Source organism: Perna viridis, chromosome 5, assembly GCF_037379345.1.
Source record: "Perna viridis isolate PV_CMFRI_1.1 ecotype Kerala chromosome 5, ASM3737934v1, whole genome shotgun sequence".
NCBI classification, from domain to species: Eukaryota; Metazoa; Mollusca; class Bivalvia; order Mytilida; family Mytilidae; genus Perna; species Perna viridis.
The window spans coordinates 15441792-15463056 of NC_142449.1; the positions used below are offsets into that span (position 1 = coordinate 15441792).

Genomic DNA, 21265 nt, shown 5'->3' on the forward strand with positions numbered 1-21265 from the left:
TCATGCCATAAATCATATTGGACAGAGTTCATAGTGGCAGTCACTATGTTTCTCCATTGAGATTTACATGGAAAATTACCAAAGTTCTGATATGTATCTAGGAATTAACAAAGATTGCATTTTTGAATAATCTGTAAAGCGTCCGGAACGAAACCATTTCGGGAGTTGATATTTGGTAAACAGGTAAAAAGTCTAATAAGAAAAATTTGTTTCGATATGCTCTGTGGTTCCATTCTACAAAGTTTCCCAAAAAAGTAGTTTTCGTTTTTTCCACATTGCATATTAATGGGTTTCGTCCTGACATACTTCCATACATATCCGTCCTTGTTCGAGGCTTGAACTTCTGAGTGTCCTTTGCAAAGAAGTGTTGGAGACGATTAAGCTGAATACTGTCTTGATTTCTCAAACCAGACCAAAATTCACAGCCATATAAGCATGTAGGCTCGACGACAGATTTATAAAGTTTAAGTATTGCTATTGGGTTGATGTTTTCTGTACGAATGTTTGTTATTGCAAAGTACGAATTGAGACCTTTCCTGCAGGCGGAATTGATTCTACCTGTAGATTTTAAGTGGCTTTCTTTGTAAGAATCATGCAAAATCTGAAAAATGTGACACACCCCCAAAAAGGCCACATATTTTTATTTTTGTAATTAAGTTATTTTATAGGTCTATACTATGAAATATGTCATTATTCATTCAAATCTGTCTGCTCTTAGGAGATAATCAACATTGAAAATCTAATAGATTCTATTGTACTTGAGTGTCATTTACAGAGTTATCTCCCTTTATTTTGAAATTTACAGTGCATTCTATTTAATTTGTGTCTCTTATGAACACGGGTTATATGAAAAACTGAATGTTAATTTCTGTTTACTATGGCAATTCAAACAAAATATCAAAAATAAAAAAATGTAGGCTACTTAAGTTATCACACACCCCAATGCCCAGGTAAGTATATTTATCCGTTATAGGAATGCATTGTTTGTTAAGTGTCCATTGAAAAGTCAAGTCAAGTCAAGTAAACTTTATTTAAAGTCGATATATATCAAACAATAAACATAAGCTCTGTACAGATTTTAAAATCGAAATAAATAAAACGCAAGACATACATATTAACTGAAATCAACAAGACATACCAATTATAAATAACATGCAAGTAATCAAGCACATAAAAAAAAGTTCGATTTAAATCTAGTTTTGCTGAAACAAATAACTTCTAACTATTTAGGAATAATTTTTCACACGTTCTGTAGTATTGCATGTTATACTCTTAAATTAAACATCAATCATTTTCCATTGCAATATTAATTATCACTTCAAATGACAGGCGTGTTCGAAATGTGTATAATGTGGTGCATCCGCGAGAGCGCGTGGGTAGTTGCGTGGTGTTGTGTGAATACAGTTTGTTGTCATTGTAAAGTCAAGGCCTCAAAACGAAGTAGGACTTACTGAAAGACAAGATATCTATGACTGACTGTCTTGTCATATGCGTTTATAATAAACATAAAATGGACAACTGAGCACGTGCATCTATGGCCACCTATATTAGTAACGTGTACACTAGTCCTATCTGGCTGGTGGAAACAAGAACTTTGAACAATAAATAACTAATTTGGCCTGATGTGTACTGGTGATATCAGTGAGAGAATATAATTAGCATCGGAAAATACCTTAAAAAACATCCACGTGTTAAGACGTATCAACCACATCGGAGAGAAACGGAATCGAAACGTGAACAAAACGGAACGAACATTTTTGGAGATGTGGGTAATGAGAAATGAAACGAAACGAGAGCGAAAACTAACGATATTTGTATAATGAGAAACGAACTTTTACGATATGCGTCTTTCATCGATGTGTCGTTGTGATGGATAATTGTGCTTGAAAGAGTAATCAAGGGAACCAAGGTTCTAGCGATAATCAAAAGAATGTTAATCCAGGGACAAAGACCAGACATGGAAAAGAAGACATACACAACAAAGAACATAAAGTAAATAATACATACAAAGTAACAAAACCACTAAAAACTGGGAGCATGGACCAGGTGCACCGGTAGGGTAAGAGTCCTCTGCTTTCCTAGAAAAACCCTCCGAGTTGCGCATAAAAAGTCAAGTCCGGAGTAGACGAAAGAGGAAAGGCAAACTATGACACGTTGAACAAATCAGTTTCCATGGCGCAGATGGATTCACCGTAATGATCCACGAGTTCATGATGACGACCATAAAACTTCTGTAGTGATGACCTCAATCTTGTAGCAACATAACCCTGTTCCGGAAGCCTACTTGTTAGACGTCTAGCGCGATACAAAAAGTCTGTGTCGTTGTTTTTCCAAAAGGGATGGTACACACAGATACAAATATATAGTTCTTGGTAGAGATTCCTCATACTTTGTAAGAAATAATTCCCATTTATCTTCCGAAGATGTTTACAAAATGCTGGAATTTTTAATCGACAACATATTTGTCCAGTGTGGTGGACGTGTTTTTCAACAAACGGTCGGCATTCCAATGGGAACAAATTGTGCTCCTTTACTTGCTGACCTATTCCTTCACTCTTATGAGGCTGACTTTATAGCTGATCTGATCAGAAAGAAAGAATATCGTTTGGCTAGATCCTCCAATTTCAGTTTCCTCTATATAAATGACGTATTATCTTTAAACAATCCTAATTTTGGGGATTTGATACATCGCATCTACCCAGAAGAACTTGAGATAAAGGATACTACAGACACTGTGAAGTCAGCCTCATATCTTGACCTACACTTAGAAAACTGTTGACCAAACTTTACGACAAACGTGATGACTTTTCATTTTATAATTGTCAACTTCGCGGGTGTTTCTAGAAAAGCAAGGGACGCTTACCCTACCAGTGCACCTGGTCCATGCTCCCAGTTTTTAGTGGAGTCCGAGTTGCTCATTTGCTTTTGTTACTTTGTATGTTTGATTTTAGTTACTTTATATTCTTTGTTGTGTAGGCCTGTCTTCCATGCCTGGTCTTTGTCCCTGGATTACATTCTTTTGATTACAGCTATAACCTTGGTTCCCTTGATTACTCTTTAAAGGAGATTTTTTGTTCAAAGTTATAAGGAAAATTTAATTTTTTGAGAGCTTTAACTCTAACACCGAGTCGTCCTATAACTTTTATAGGCCTTATCATAAGGATGGATTGTATATCAACCGAGAGTATCAATCCAATATGGTTTTCAAGATGTACAAAAAAAACGTCATTTATCGCTTTTCGAAGGCAACGAGTTGTCCTTCAACTTCCCAAAATAAAGATCATTTCATATTATGAAAGTTTATATTGGATACAAACCAAGAAACGTGTAATGTTTGCCTTTCAAGAGCGATAACTCTAAAGGGGAGTCGTCCTACAACTCTGAAAGTATTACTACTGTTGTAGTTAGCCTTTGTTGTGTTTCACCACATCCGTTCTTTTTACACAATGAAGACTTTTGTATCTTTTTTAGCTCTTCAAATCGAATAAGGCAAGTCACCTTTAATTTTCTAAACTTCTCATAGTTTTAAGATACATGTATATCTTGAAAGACGTGGCTTTATCTCCCCCCATGGTCTATTAACAGACATGACAGCCTTTTTGGACAGAAAAATAACTCGTGATGACAATAGCTCACTTGGACCTTTGGTCCGGGTGAACTAAAATAACATTGTTTTCTTCTGTCAAAACCATTCTTGCCAAGAAATCCTTATAACATGTGATTTTTTCAACTGCAGTACAACAATCTGCGGAAGCATACTTGGGTCTTGCAGAAAAAAATATGATCTCGCCACGGCGAGTTACTATATTACCAAAGTTTCAAAAAAATATATAATCATTTTTTTACCTCCGCATTAGTTATTCAGGGTGGGGGGTAACTTTCACTTTCGATTTGTAATATTCAGCATGAGCGTGCATCATGGTCCGGTTTCCGCATTAGACACAGACACAGACCATTTTCTTCTTGAGGGGTCCAATTTGCTCAGTGGGTTCCTTTCACTTCTGGTCGGAGCGAATTCTTGACATGCAGTAAACCATTTGTTGTATGCGACAAAAAATCGTATACCTTACGACGATTGGTCCCGTGCGTACCAGGTTCTACCATATGGGTTGTCGATAAATAGGAGGGGACCACGAGCACGTTAGGGAGGCATGTCTTGTCTCAAGGGATAACCATTTGACGAAACCCCCTTTTCTATAAAGGGTATATTTAGATTAACACTTAGTGCCTCTGGATTGAGTATCTCGCTATTCCAAATTACAAAATGGAAAGAATCGAAAACAGAACAAAAAATAACGGAAAGAAAAGACATCATGTAAACCACAACCTATTTTTAATTCTTTGTACGTATATACGAACCACTGTGCAGTTTTATGTGGAGGTAGTGGAGCTTTAGAAGAGTAGTGTAGACCATCCAGTGAGAACCATTTTGTTGGTAGAATGGAGAAATTAAGAGAAAAGTGTTGTAATGTGAAAATGTTTGCCAGTGATGAGCCTATGTAAACATAATAAAAGGTTACCATCCTATCATGACCTAGTTTTAACTCTTTCTTTGCACTTAAGAAACCATTAGATACTATTTGGCGAGATGGTTTGTTTTATAAACTATTAAAACAAAAATATCCAGGCAACTTATAAATTATGATATATTATAATATCTATATATTATGATACAACTTTTTTCAATGGAACCAGTTTACCGTTTTAATCGGAACGCGGTGTTAAGCAGGGCGGTGTCTAAAGCCCTATTTTATTTAACTTATATAACAACAATTTATCCAATAAGTCTTCCACAAATCCAGTTGTCATTGGTGATGTGTCTTTTAATATCCTCATGTATGTTGAAAGCATAATAATTTGTACATCATGCAGGTAATGAAGATTTTCTTATTGTTGAAACTGGAAACTCAAATAAGTTTTTATAAAGCTAAAGTTATAGTTTTCAACTCAAATGGAAGGACATTCTTAGATACATTTAGATATGTTAATAACAAAATTTAAAAAGTAAAACCAGTGGCGGGTCCAAGGGAGGGTGCAGGGGGTCGGCATCCTCCTTTTTATTGGAAAATTTGTCATCTTCATGTGCAAAATAGACACAAATGGTAAATAATGTCATAGCACCCCCTTTTTCTGAGATACTCCAGCCGGAACTCCTTCTTTTCAAAGTATCTGGATCCGACCCTGAAAACAAATATTACAGCTTAAGAATAGTACATTCCATTCAACTATAAACACTTTCGTTCGAAAAAAAAACCTTCTTTAAAATAAACAAAACTAACATATAAATTACTGGGAAAACTTTTTGATTGCTTAGTGTCACCATTTTTTTTTCACATTGTGGTGAAGTTTGGGGAGTTTTTGTCACTTAAAAGGCAGTGACCATTTGAAAACCTACATTTGAAATTCATTGCAGAAATTTTGATAGTAATGATGCGTGCCGTGCAAAACTTGCTCGGCTTTCATTTTAAAACGCCCGTGCAGGTCCGGGTGTCAAAAGAATAGGCCTGCAGCCTCGGGCGTTAAACCCCAATAATCAACAATCAATCAATCCATTTTAAAACTCTGATTCATCCTTCTAGATCATATATATTCCTCTGAGGATACGTTACTATATCAAACTTACAATGCAATTACATGTGTAAAACCTATAGTTCTTGGATAAAAAAAATACTAAGCATTCATGGTTATTCATACATTTTGGATAAAAATATTACTTCCAAAAATGAAGTAAAAAATATCAAACAAAGAATAATAGATCAAAATTTACAAAATCAAAACGCCTAAGAATGGCAATCTTCTTAACTATACTTTTTTTTATTTAAAAACGCATACAAGATGGGACAAAGACCATAATATGTAGATAATGTAACGAACATTACAGAACGTGCTGCTAAATTCCCAAAATGAGGACAAGTTCTCTTTTTCTAATGATTGAAAAGAACTTATGTACAGTATGCATCTCAGGGGCAAATTGAAAATGGAGAACATTTCTTGTTTCATTGTAATCATTACGAACAAGAAAGACAATATTTAATGAATATAATAAAAAGAGAGCCCTGGCTTTCATGATTTTTTTCTTTATCAAAAATATATGTTCTTTTAATCACCAAATCAACAACCATTTTGAGAATGCCCTCCAAATTTATATTGAACTGCTTTAAAACTAGAAATATACGTCTCCAAAAGCTACGGGAGCCGAATGGGACTTGCTCTTTTTGTAATCAAAATCAATTTTGTGAGACAAAAGTATATTTTATGTCACAAAAGTCAATTTTGTGACACAAAATTGAAAATTTGTAGTATGTTATAAATTTTTTTAATCAGCATTCATTTTTGTTGAACAAAATTCACTTTTTTCTGTACAAAATTGAATTTTGAGTACAAAACCACAAGAGTCCCCTTCGGCGCCCCGTAGTAGCTACTTAAATCCATGTAAACCCGGGATGTAAACTAACAGAAATATTAGATATGTGTACTGTTTCAAGATAACATTTGTCTGTCATATATTTACTGTAATATTCGTCAATTGTAATAGGCCATAACCATTCTATGTGAATGAATTTGTCATTAATATAATTATATTTAACTTTTAACCATCTGTTTTATTGTTATGTACATCTTTATTAATATTCGTTTAATAGCTCTTTGGGGCTAGCGTTTTGTTTTGTTTGTTCGGTTTTTATCGTGATTTTATGATCATAACAAATCAAAATAATTTTTTAACTCCTTGGTGCATGCCTCCCCTTTTTAGGTTTTTGGAGTAGGGGGGACGACTTTGAAAGGTGGCGAGATTTTCTTTTTCTAGCTCATTTAAACGCACCAACATTCTCACCCGACATTACCTTACTTGTAAGCGTTTTGTTGACTTACGAAGTCAGTATCCACGTGATGTTTACATGTTTACGCTTGGCGATTGTTCAACTTTTCACGAAGTTTCTTAATGAATCACGAAGATAAAAGTACTGTAAAGGGTTGGAGTGAAAAATTCATGCATATATTAGTCACAACATTAGATTGTTTCTTTTTCTTGAAGTGACAGTTGAAGAAAATGTCTAATTAACTGGTTGAAAATCTCAGCAATTCAACTTTATGGTCACTATTTAGCTGGTAAGTTTCAAATTTTTTTCCTTACTGAGTTTGTTTAGGGAATCTTTGATTGACCTTATCTGTACTTGGCTTATTTGTTGTAGTGGCAAATGTGATGAATCTTCTTTTCATAGCCGTTTATGCTTTTATGCAGCTTCTATGTTGTGTCACTGTCAGGTTAATCTTAATCCCTATTGGGATTCTGTATCTGGGACTGTTTTCTGATTTGGTTACCCACTCAGTGAGCTGTCAAATCAGAAAACAGCCCGAGACACTGAATACCAAAAGGGATTAAGGTTGATCTATCCCTGTCATTCCATCCCATGTACATGTGCAATAGTCAATGCAGTCCTTATTACAAGATTAACATGTAATACGGATTTGGCAATGACAATATAAGCCTGAGCACTGTGAGTTTCACCTTCCTTGAAGCTTCATTTTAACATTGCAAACAGCTCCAGATTCAGTAATCAATTGTTAACAATGTTAAAATTATTCAAAAAGTTTCCTTAAAAAATGAGTGCATACATTAAAGTCCATAAATTGGAACAATGAATGTTCATCGCCAAACATGTAGTGTGTGATGCAACTGGCTATAGCATAAGTGACTACCTTTCCTACATAGTAATGTAAATTAGAAAAGCTACATGTATACATTTATGTACAATGTACTGTTAGTCACATGATGTGTATGCTTCAATTTTAAGTTACATGTATATGTATTGTTTCTTCAGGATCAATATTCATTATGGCATCACCAGTTCATCAGGGGAACTACCTTACTGTTTTTTAATGCTACACAAAATAAAGCCCATATGTTATTCCTTTTATACCAATATCTCTTTTAAAATCAGTATACATTTTTGTATACCAGGGTTCTCAATTACCTCTTTTTGCATGGCGCTGCCTGCGCCATGTATTACTTTCCTTGCTCTATGATTTAAAATGAGCACTATGTGTCCATTTGACGTGTGCCATGTATTCAAATTTGCGTCACGCATTACAAATCGGCAATGAATTTCGCAATTACACATACTTATTTATCACCTATACCTGTCATAAATCAATATGATTGGCACGTGTGTTCATTATAACAGTAATACATGTTTTGTTTGGCAATTTCCAGGGGTTTAATGTGTCAGGGAGTGAAACGCGTGTGTAAACAAATCTTTTACAATTTTGAAAATGCTGAATCAGTCAAATTGGCAATCATCACCATCGGCAAAATCAATAAGATTGAAATAAGCTGAATGACTTCTACTGTTTTTTAATGAATAAAATTTGAAAACTTTTCATTTAATAAAATTTAGAAAGTATCAAGAGTTGAATTAAATTTGAGAAAGATCGGAGAAGGGGAAGACAATCTTGAATTTTTACAACAATTTCTTGACGATCTCAGCATATATCTGACAAGGAAAAGCAACCAATTTGCTTTATTTTTTTGAAAGGGTGATGGATCGACTCCCAAAAGCTCAAAAACATTGTTTAATGATATAGATTTGGACAAAACGACATTGGACTGTCTAAGTTCTTGTGGTTAAATTATAAAAAAAAAATTTTTAATGGCACCAACAAAATGTCCACACCTACTAGTCATTTTCAATTCTCGAGAGCTTTGGACTATGGTCAAGCTTATAGGGAATGGAAAACTTCACTTTAGTATAACTGCCTTAGACAATACAGATAGAAAGATTTACATTTACCATAATTGTTGATTATAAATTTCTATGTTGAAGCTTGTGCTATTAAATATGTCTCGTTCAACCTTATCATACTTTCTTTGGCAATTTATTTTCTGTGTGAAATGACATGCACCACGATGAAAATTTGTCCAACCGGAGAGTGAGCCATGTGTTCATTTTGATCCATGGAGATCCCTGATATACATGTACAGTATGTGTACATTTAAGTTTCAAGCATTTATTCAGCTTAAAAATATTCTCTCATTGCTGCAAATAAAATTACGATCTAGGGTGCACTATACAGTTACATTTAGGTGCTGTTTTGCACACCAAACTGACCCAGTCAAATTTTGTAAAACTTAAAAGTTGAAGTTGGGTGGATATATTGTTTAAATGTTGCATTTATACATAGACAGATGTAATATATGTAATGGTAAACAGGTGTAATTTAAATGAAGAATGGTATCCGGAACATTTCAGTCCCCTGCTGTATTAGGTTCTCTCCTCAGCATCAGCTGGCTGATTTTTAAAATACCTTATTTCGCGCAAACTTTTGGAACTAAAATTTTGAGAAAATGAATCGAAAAGGGTATTGTTATTTCTAGTCTTTCTCCACCTCTTCCATGCATGCTTTCATTCTGTGCTAGTGTCTAAGTGCCTGATATTTTATAAAACATAGTATTTGGCTGTTGGTTTTGGAAAGGCACCACTGATTTGTACTGAAACTCAGTTTTTTTCAGTATGTTGCCATGGCTATTGGATTTTATAACTATAATCACTAAATTACTTGAACCTCCACACACCAAGGATGAGACAAAATATGCATTTATATGATAAAACACTTGAAATTTATGTGCGAAGTGCCTCAAAATAGCTTTATTTCAACAAAATGAGACCAAATTTTCAAAATTGACCTAACCATATAGTATTACCCTAAATTGTAGTCTTCAAATCAATTGATGATTTTTGATTGCCTCAATAATGTATTTACATCTGATTGTCACACAATGGTTTAATTGGCGAGAATATCCGTTGCTGACAAATTTCCTGTCATATTAATATACAAAACCTAGCCACCAAGAAAATCGCCAGGTGGTTATTTTTGTCACCAGGTCAAATAAAGAATCACAAATTGCGACATTGGTGAAGCCCAGCGTGATTCCAGATTAGCATAATGATTTTGAAAGCGATATTTTTCAAGCTTGGCAATGGTATGCAAGCTTGAGATGTCCTTTGTTCAGGGAATAAATATTGAAACTTAGAAAATTACTTTAACATGTAAAAGTATTGACAAGACTGGCATACTTACGTACTTCCTCAAAAATTAGTTACCAGACTACTTCTCTATATTTCAGAGCAAGTATGATGCATTATGACACGCTTCCTAGAAATTACAGACTATTACCAAGGGAGACATGGTCATCAGAAACATATGAAAGGCCTACACAATATGCTACACTACCAGCTAGTTTGCATGGTGTATGGGAAACAGTACAGCCTTCAGCACAAAGAGTCCAATCACATGACCAAACCTCCACTCGATCATTTGAACAGCATGATCGATTCTCTGATTTGGGCATATACAATGAATATATTAATCAGAATGAAGTGGGTCGAAAACCTAGCAGCCATGAAAACATTGATGGCTTAGCTAGAGGGCGAGAAATGTATGAAAACGACTTTTCAAGAGGGAGATACATTTCACCAAATTCAATTCAGAGAAGAGAAAGGTATATACCTATCCCTATAGAACATGTCAAAACTGTGCAAAAGCCAAAAACTCCATATGACATGAGTAAAACCAGAAGACCTGTTTATGGCAGGGAAAATAGTTTTTCACCACAACGACCCAATGGGGCATGGAGACAAAACAGCTGTGAGGTAATAGATTTATCAGATGATACTGAAGAAGAGGAGAGCTTGTCAAATGAGGATTCAGACTGTGATATTTATCCATTTACACTCAGAAATATGAACAATAACACTAAAAAACAAAAAAGTAAGGCTTTGAGCAGATCAGAACCTTATTCTTTGAGAAAATCATCTAGTCCAGAAAAAGACAGTAATGCTATTTCATCATCTTCATTGACTTGTGGTAGGCCTCTACCATACACTTTAAGACATTTGTCTAACCCAAGTGTTGAGACATCACTTTTGTCACATTCAAATAATAGGAGATCCAAACAAAGCACCAGGCCTCCATCTAATTACAGAGAAAGGAGTGATATGGATAGAGAAAGAGATGTAGTATATTTATCAGATGACAGTTATTGTTCAAGTAAAATGTCTGAAAAACTGAAAACTGCACCTCTTTCTTCTAGAATTCACCACCAGTCTGAGGATTCATTCCATTGTCCTCAAGGTAGCAGTGGTAGGAGATTGAAATCATGCCATGATAAACAATCATATACTAAATTTGAAGACAAATATGATTTAATTGAAAATGACAAGGAATCTGCTTTCAGTAATAATGGCTACCAGTTTTCAGATGAAGAAAATGGTGTAATAAGTATTGATGATTTTGAATTTGACAAAGGTGGCACAAGTAGAAAAAAAACTGTTGATTCAAGAAAGAGCAGTGACTCAGACTATACTGACAATGGAATTGTGAAAACTCCTAGTTATCCTGCATACAATATCATTAGAGACATGATAGAACCTGAAGAAAGACAAGTTGACTATATCCGTGGGGATGGAAACTGCTTGTTCAGAGCTCTGAGTAAAATTATCTACAACACAGAATCTTGTCATGAAGAAATTCGACAAGCTGTTGTTGACTTAATGGAGAAGTTCCCTAAAGATTTCGAACAATTTATTGATGGAAAGTCAATACACCTTCATATTATTTCAATGAGAAAGGACGGTACATGGGGTACACAGGCAGAAATATACGGTGCTGCTACACTTCTTCAGCGAGATATTTACATTCTTTCACCAGATCCTTTAGGCAAACAATATCGGTGGTTGTTATTTTCCCCGAGGTTTGAAATAACTGATGTAGATAGCTACGATTCCTGCTACATAACACTCTGCCATACGAATGGAAATCACTATGACAGAATTGCTCCTTTAATTGGCAGATGCAATTGCCATTTAATGCCACCAGAACTGTCAGGGGTCAAGGATGAAGTTGACTTAACAAGTGGATCAGATGATCTGAGTAGTGTGGTTGTGTAAAATTTTCAGAATTTGTTTTAATGTGAACAAGGCATTAACATGTATATTTTATGCATGTGGATTTTATATGTGATATTGAATAGCAACTATTCTTTATTTTGCCAGTACATTTTGTGTCACGAAATTTACCATGTAAGCAGTGCTTTATTTCAGCATTTTGAAGCTAAGAATTTTCTTATTCATACTTGTAATTACGAACTACAGGTACCTGTTAATTAATTTAAAAGGAGTCTTACCCATTTACAAGTTTGAGAAAAAAAAAACACATACAAATATACATGTGCAATCCCGCATTAATGTTCTACATGATTAACTGTTTATTGTATACCTCTGCAAACAGAGTGTAGGAATTCTGCCTGTCCTTATATCTCATAGTCCTAACTCCGTCTAATGGTTCAATGGATTCTAATGAAACTTTACAAAACATTAGTATGAATATAAAAACATGAATTGTTGTGTACTGCAAGGGAGGATAATCAAACTTTGTGGTTTTAAAATGAAAAAAGTACATGTAACACAGGACCTTTCTCACAGTATATGTAGTTCCTCTATTGTATTGTTTTTTGTCAATGAAATGGAGTGACTAATATTTCTGTTTAAAGATCAGTATGAGAAGGATGTATTGTACATGTAGGTCAAGTCTCTTTTTTCCCAGAGAAATAAAGGGAAGTTGGCAAATTTTAATGCAGTTTGGTTAAGGGGAATGAGCTAATCATATAGGTAGTATTTTTCTGTAAAAACATGTACTTTGGTATCTGCATCAAAGTTCTTGATTGAAAGAAGAATATTATTATTATTATTTAATGAATACAATGATTTTTAAAACTAAGTTGATGTCAGTAGTAATGATAAGACTCAGTGCCTGTAAATACATGTAGAACATATTTTGTAAGTTTTGTTCTTGTATTTGTTTAAGAAAATTTTTTTTATAATTTGTTCGATGTTTTTGATAAATTAAAACAAGTTTTCCAAGGCCAAAACAAAAAAAAAGTTTTGTTTCCTGCTACCAACAAGAAAAAAAAATTGGTACATGTAAGTAGGGAAATTATTTTTATTCTTTTTTATATTTTACAATAATTTAATTTGATTGTTGATTTTTCAGCTGGGCAAGATAGGTTATTTTCCATTCTTGGTATTGTGACATCATTAACATCAATCGGTCCACAGTTCATGAAGCATGAACATTCCCTGAGTTGGTTATTTTGCATGACCTGGTCAAAAATTAAAAAAACAATCCATAATTGAGTTAATGGGGAAACAATCTAGACTTAAATGTGCTTGAGCTAAAATGGCCATAAAATGTTTAGGGCAGGCACTAGGATAGAAAGGGTATCAGGAAACAGATATTTTTTGCCTAATATGTGCTTTGTTTGTGATCATATTTTGAACTGTCACCTGATATTGATTGTGCAATGAGGTGTTGTGATTCATACACAAATACAATATACACAATGTAGTTTACTTGCCTTAAGTGGTGCAAATGTTTTATATTACACATTTGTATAATGTATTATTATTTAATGTGTGTTTACATTTTGAAAGCATTAAAAATAAAGAATATTGAAATTAAGGCCTTGAAAAACTCAGTGTTGCTATTAACACAAAAGTTTAAAACTATATGGCGTATTATTGAACTCTTCAATAGTACAAAACAATTCTTGAACCATACATGTACCATTTTAAGCTTTAAAAGAAGGTGAAATGAGGTTTTATAATTATGCCCACTTTTCTATGTGCAACATATTTAGGTATACTTTACCTGTTCTCTTGTCCACCCCTCGTTCAACGAAAATACGTTGCACTAATTTTCATGAAACTTTTGTGAATTGTCTGGTTCTTTCTATTAATGGGAGGTCCCTATTGAGTTACATGGATATTTGAATTACACATTTCCGAGTTTTATAATTCTTCAGTTTTTTGTTTTGAGTTATGGGACTTGATCCACACAAAAAATGGTGTGATTTTCTGTTTTGTTTTTTTTTTTAGTTTATCTTGAAACTTAGTTTTTTTTTCTTTGTTTTTTGTTTTGTTTTGTTATGTTTTTTTGGGGGAGGGGGATTTTTTTTCATATTTGATATATATGTAATCTCCGTTCATTTTTTATATATAAATTTTCGATTTTATGTGTTTTTTCATTAAATGTGGGGGGGGGGGGCTGTCATTTTGGACTGAAAAGTGCTCTCCCCCTATTTCATCAATACTTGAGAAATAGTATATTTTTACTGATGGAAGTTTTAAATTTTCAATTTTTTACCCTTGTTCATATAGGAAGTCCCATATTTGCACATGTACAATAGCTTAAATTGAAACTGCTGCTAGCAATTTTCATGAAATTTTGGGGTTATTTATTTCCATCAATGTAAAATCCCTTTTGATTTATTCGTACAAATATGCGGCGATTTTAAGTTAGTTTTCAGACTTTTTTAATTCAAAACTGCTTCCACTGATTGTCATGACGTTGGAATATTTTGTGAAATCACGTTGTCCGTTCGTCTGCCTATGATAACGAGAATGGACATGATAAATATGTCAAAGAGACAACAACCCCATTTGGATGAAAAAAGTCAGCTCAAGAGCACCAATTGGTCTTCAATGAACGACGAGTAAACACTCACACCACAAGGCAGCTGGTCCCAAAACATTATACACAGGAACAGCGAAATAGTTACCCTTATATACTCCAGCAACATAAAAGTAAACTGAAAGTGAAAACGAAACAATACATACAGAAGCTAAAAATTCCTGACTTGGGACAGGCGCATAAAATGCGGCGGAGTTGAAGTAATTTACCCTCTTTGAGGGGGGGGGGTATGTGGGTTTCACCCTGTCTGTCCGTCCTTCCACACCTACTTCTCAACGACTTGCAGGATTGTTATGAAATTTAATGGGGTGTTAAATTACTATCTTGGGATTTGCATATTATCATGAATTTATGTTTGAACACAAATTGTAGAAATGATGACTGTTGGAACTTACGCATTTTTCAGCAGTCTGATGTGTTGTCCCGTGTCCACAAACCTTCACGACTTTAAGGACTTGTAGGATTGGATAGTGTAAGATTACTATTAAGGCATATGATGATGTTCATATTGTCATGAATAAGTCATATTCTGTAATTGTGTTGTCAATAAAAAAAAATGTACCGATTGCTGTTTGGGGTCCGGTGTTTTAAGAATAATCAAGGGATAGCAGAGGGGGCAATCAATTTCCTTGGTATTCCGACTGTCTTGAAGTATATAAACTCGACATTGTAAAAATATGTTGTCCAAACCTTTTGACAACAACTTCTTTGATATATTTAGACTATGATTTAGACTCATTTTTTACAAAATGGAAAGACTTTCTGTCAATTGCTATATATTTGTATATGTATGTTCTAAAAATAGCAGCAATGTGTGACGTTCCTGATTTCATGTTCAACTGCTGATGTGGTAGTGTAATATCAAGTGGAGTCATCAAGGAAAACAAGGTTATAGCGGTAATCAAAAGAATGTAATCCAGGGACAAAGATCAGACATATAAAACTAAGAACGTGAAGTAACTAAAATCATACATACAAAGTAACAAAAGCAGATGAGCAACTCGGACTCCACAAAAAAAACTGGGAGTATGGACCAGATGCACCGGTAGTGTAAACGTTCTCTGCTTTTCTAGAAACACCCGCCGAGTTGCTCATAAAAAGTCGAGTCCGGGGTCGACGAAAGAGGAAAGGAAAACAATGACACGTTGAATAAATCAGTTTTCATGGCGCAGATGGATACACCATAAGGATCCACGACTTTATGATTACGACCATAAAACTTCTGTAGTGATGAAAATAAGGACACAACCCGTGTCATATGTTTTTTACCACTTCCATTCAGGTCAAAACAATCCTGTGTCAACCAAAATGCAAAATCGGAAAAGGAATACATAGTCATCAAAACAGAAGTTAAATTAAAATAAATGTACATGGTGAAATCAGGAAATATATATATATCTTCCCTGTATCAATTTGATCCGATGGAGCAGTGTAGCGAATAGAGTCGTCACATTCTGAGACGTTATATATATATCGAGTTTTATGCTGAGGAAGGATATCTCGAAATATTCAATTTAAATTTTACCATCTTCTGATGATGTTAAACATATTTAGACGTTTATATTATAGGGTTATTAAATGGTTATTTTCATATTAATCCTGTATTATGTCCAAGTACAGTCGTATTGGGTTGAGATCACTTGCAATACAAGTGGTCGAAACCCAATACGACTGTACGAGGACATAATACAGGATTAATATGAAAATAACCATTTTATGATCCCTTTATTAACTGATGACTTAAAATAACAGGAGTTATCTGTACAAACCTTTAAATACAGCTCAGTATGACATATTTCCTAGTGAAGACTGTAACACTCCAGATCTCTTGATGAATTTATTCACCCCAACTGTTCTTTTCTACATAGATCTATATTAATATACCAAGTTTGCTGATACGTTCTCAAATTAGGTTTTTAATGCATTCTTTAGCTTTTCCCACGAATTTTATTAATGTGTAGATCATTATACAGTTGTGATTTTTTGTGTGTTAATGTGTTTTTTTTTTCACATATAGAACTTAGCCATAAAGTGATCCCTTTATGAAACATACATGTAGATCAATTAAATGTATGAAAAAAAGACATTTTTTTTTAAATTGTCAAGGAATTGACTGGAAAAAAAAACAAAGGACAAATCTACATGGTAAATCAGATTTTCAAACAAAATGGCGGACAAGTTTAACTTTTATACAGGGCCAGAATTAATACAGGGCATGTGCCCTGTATTAAATTAATACAGGGCAATTGCCCTGTATAAATTATGGTTGCTAAAACCTCCTGTTGTATTAAAGGGGCAATTTACATTGTATTTTAAGTCATCAGTTAATAAATATTTATTAACTGATGACTTAAAATACAATGTAAATTGCCCCTTTATTTATTAACTGATGACTTAAAATACAATGTAAATTGCCCCTTTAATACAACAGGAGGTTTTAGCAACCATAATTTATACAGGGCAATTGCAATTGCAATAGAAACATTTAAACAGCCCTAGATTAATCCTATGAGGAGGAATGACCCGGCCAGCGAAAGCTATATTTTTATATAGCCTAGCTGGCCGAGTGGTCTAGGGCGCTGGACTTTGTGCAGGCGGTGTTGCCATAGACGTCACAGCAGTACGAGTTCGAGTCCCGCGGAGGGAACGACAAAAAATTTGCATCGCAAATTTGACAGTTCTAACAGCGTTGGGAATTTTTCAGACCTTTCTATATATATATATATATGACATACACTATGTAGACAACTGAGTGAGATACAACTACATTTATAAAAGTGAACTGAAGGACAACAAACAGCACACAATAAAACTTCAGCACTTTTATTATGGTCTCCTACAACAAATTAGGAAGAGAGATGCCCAGCACTATGCATTGGAACGCTTTAGGTTAAAATATCCGAATTAAGACTGATTATTTTTTGTGTCTGGGTGACACGAATGATGCCTCGGCAAATACAGGTATAACACAAAAAAAAACTTTTCTTCAAAGTACGGAATTTAGATAGTCCGAAAACGTGTCATGTACCTCTGTGAAATATTTCATCTAATCTAATTATCCTTATAATTTTTGGAAAATTTTACAACAAATATATATAAAAATCTTTGGCCCTGCCGGGGACTATATATAATACAAAGTGTCTGGCCCTGTATGTCTTAATTATGTGTATGAACATCCTGCAAACATTCAAAGATGCCATTAAAAATCTTACAAGCTTAAAAATAGACAACTGGACAAACCAAGTACTGCCTTTTACAACTATTGAGTATTGGAATTTCGAAATTCAACTATGAGCTGTAATTTCGGAAATATTTTATGAAAACCAAAGTTCTGATGCCCTGTACACCTCCTTTATGTATATAAACATCGTACAAAATTTCAAAGCAGTAGCTCATAAACGTATGAAGGAAATAGCCAACTAAACCATGTAAATATAATGTATCTCTTATTATTACTTCTATTGAGTATCAAAATTGCTATGTTTAATTACCTCTGATTTTGGCAATATTTTACGGAAATCAAATTACTTTGACCCTGTTCGCCAAATAGAACATGTGTAGGGGCGGATCCGATGTTCCTAGAAAAAGGGGGTGCTAGGACATTATTTGCCATTTTTCGTCAATTTTACACATGAAAATGAGAAATTTTCAAATAAAAAGGGGGTGTCAACCCCCTGCACCCTCTAGGATCAGCAACTAATGTGTATAAACATCCTACAACATTTCAAAGCTGGTGGCAGCTGGGCACACAATGTCCCTTATTCGGACAGACGGACAGCCTTGAATTAAGCAGGTACTCCGGGAGTGTAAGCATGTATCTATACATTAACACTGAAAAGATGTTTTGAATGATATTTATTTCTTTAGAATATCATTGTCCTGAACTACAGTTTGAAATAGTTTATTACATACAAGTATTTAATTACCAGTCCATATAAAATTCAGATACTGTCCACATTAAAGTGATTGATGGTGAAGAAAAACCCACCGATCAAACAATGTTTTTTTTCAATCATCATATGCTATATTTTTACTTAACAGTTGTCCTTTACATATTAAAATCTGTACTTTTGAGAAATCATTCATTTATCGCCCACTAAAATCAACCAAATCGAACAAAATCAAGAACGATAATTCTTGCAAAGTGCTAATTTCATGTACAATCTATATAAATTATATCTCAATAGTGCAACAGCCCAATGAAAAACTAAGGCTGGTTGTGCGGTCAGTAATTGTTTTTAAATAATCTGAATTAGAAATAAAAAGTTAATCCAGTGGGTTTTTGACATGCATGAATCACTTTTGATATTTATAAAGACTGCTACTTAATACATGGAAGGGATTTAATTAATTATACAATAAACCAAACTGAAGTATATAACAAGGAAAAACAAATCTGGAAGGTAGTCTTTCATAATGTTAAGTGAAATATAAACATAACCCTTTGTTAAACAATATAACCTTTACTAAACATCAACATTTATTACGAATCAGTTACTCACATTAGTCTTAACCGCGTCTTTCATCATGCCTCGCAGATTTTGAAACAATTTCAGTGATAACACTGTAGAAAAATATGGCTTAAGATAAAACAAGTACTATCTTTAAAAATACAGGTAGTCGACGCAGTAAAATTTGTTCTTTTTATAATTTTCTACTTTACATTCAGGAAATAACACATGGCACACAATTTTAATTTTCAATACACTCTTTCGAACTCAACTAAGTTATCAGTATTTGGCCAATCGGAAAACAGAATTGCGATGAGGTGACTTGCGTTTCCATGGAAGAGCGCCTTTAAGGTCAAAGGATAAAAAGCGAAACTATACCGACTGCGTCGGAAAAAGTAATAAATTTATCAATTTAATTAGTCAGTATAGACAAAAATACTGTCCGCCCCTCATAAACACGAAGTCATTATTCGATTATTGGTTTATTCAAATTCTAGCACTAGAATAGATATGTTTTCGGAAATTTTCGTCGAACGAATCTCGGAAATCTTTTGTAGGAGCATATCATTTAGGAAACTACCCAATTCGGAGAAGGGCACAGCCACCAGGGTACGAATGGTAATGCGTTTATTACAATAAAAAACTCAAACTGGTGTTTTCTCTAGGTATTTGTTTTAGAGAGAAAATTTAATCGCAAGACCTCCATTATTTTAACATGCAACTTTGTAAAATATTTTAGATAAATCGCTCGCCTGACCCTCCTTCCAGTAAAGCATTTTTGGGTCGCAAACCCCACTCCAGTTTACAAATAGCTTAATTTTATCCTTTTGTTATCTACTTCAAAATGTTAAGGTGAAGCCGATACGCTTGAGGAGTGATACGCCCCGAATCAAGTTCTTTATGGACACATAAACTGGTTTGGATACAATTTTATACAATATTTTGAAATTAAATTTAAGCTATTTTTAAAAGTTCTGCTTTCAGTGTGCTTCCAGAACCACATTGTACCCCATTATCTAAAAATTGGTGGGTACAAAATTTAAATAATCAGTTTGTGGAGGAAACCCTAAAATAAGATGCCAACTTATATTAAATTTTGTTGCGATAGGTTTCAGAGAGTTGTACACGTAAAAAAAACGACAAATAATCTGTTTCAGGGGCCATAAATCCTGTAACAGGCAACAAATCATTTTGAAAATTTCGGCGAAGTTCCGTCTTCTGATGGATAACAATATCCCTCTTCATCAGAATTTTGCCAAATTTAACGGCTTTTGAGTTATTTGCAGAAAATTGTATTTCGACCCCTATGTTATATATTTTAGTAACAGCGGCCATTTTTTTCCACCCATCAAAAATCCAAACAGTGCAGGACACCCTAAAAACAGTAATATCAACTTTCATTAAATTATGTACAGTAGATTCTGAGGGGGAAATTTTTTAAAGTAATAACATCAAAAACAGTAAAAAAAACACATTCCAAAAGGGCTAAACTCCATGAGTCAATTGATTTTCACAAAAAATTAATAACAGATCTCATTATGCTTAACACTTTTACCCCATCAGAATTTGATTAATCCTAACGCTTTTTGAGATATATGCAAAAATCTGGTGTCCGACCGCTATGCTGTATTTTAAGTGATGACAATAGCTCACATGGCCTACGACCAGGCGAACTCAAAAGTAACATGAGATTTGCTTACATGTAAATAGGTTTTAATGGGACATGGGACCTAAGGTGAATGATTAACGCCATTCAAAGATGAGGCTCAAAGAAACGGATTTAGAATAATTGATAAACCGTAAAACGATTCTTTTCTATTTGACACGAATAAGCGGTCGTATTCCAGACAGTCAAACTAATATCATTCATTTAAAAAACATATTTTCAGATGTAAATCAACTTTCGCGGAAGAATATTAAGTACTTAAAATAGTGGAGTTAATGGGTATTGAATATTTATAGCTCTTACTAGAGAATTAAGGTATCGTCATAAATTGTACTAGCATTGTCAGGAATCGCTCTAAGCCCAGACACATGTCAACTCGTACATTATTTTTTTCATATTTATTTTGAATTAAACTATTCAATTCCTCTGAACTAAATTACATATACATGTACTTTTTTATTATTATTTCTCACTACAATAACACCTTGTTATACATTAGAGCATGAATGTATACATAGTAAGTACATAAAATAGAAGTTAAAATCAGCAACGCTGCGCTTGTTTTCAAATCGTTTTAGGCATGTTTTGCGGTAATGTACTGTACCACTTTTTCCTGAATGAA

General features: G+C 34.0%; 1 protein-coding gene across 1 annotated transcript; it reads left to right on the forward strand.

Annotated features, from left to right (window-relative positions):
- The first annotated feature begins 6879 nt into the window (after nt 1-6879).
- Nucleotides 6880-13515, forward strand: LOC148616212 (uncharacterized). The gene is made up of 2 exons (XM_088583033.1): nt 6880-7107; nt 10124-13515. The coding sequence occupies exon 2, from the start codon at nt 10131-10133 to the stop codon at nt 11943-11945; it is 1815 nt and encodes a 604-aa protein (XP_088439159.1). The 5' UTR covers nt 6880-7107; nt 10124-10130; the 3' UTR covers nt 11946-13515.
- Nucleotides 13516-21265: the final 7750 nt, after the last annotated feature.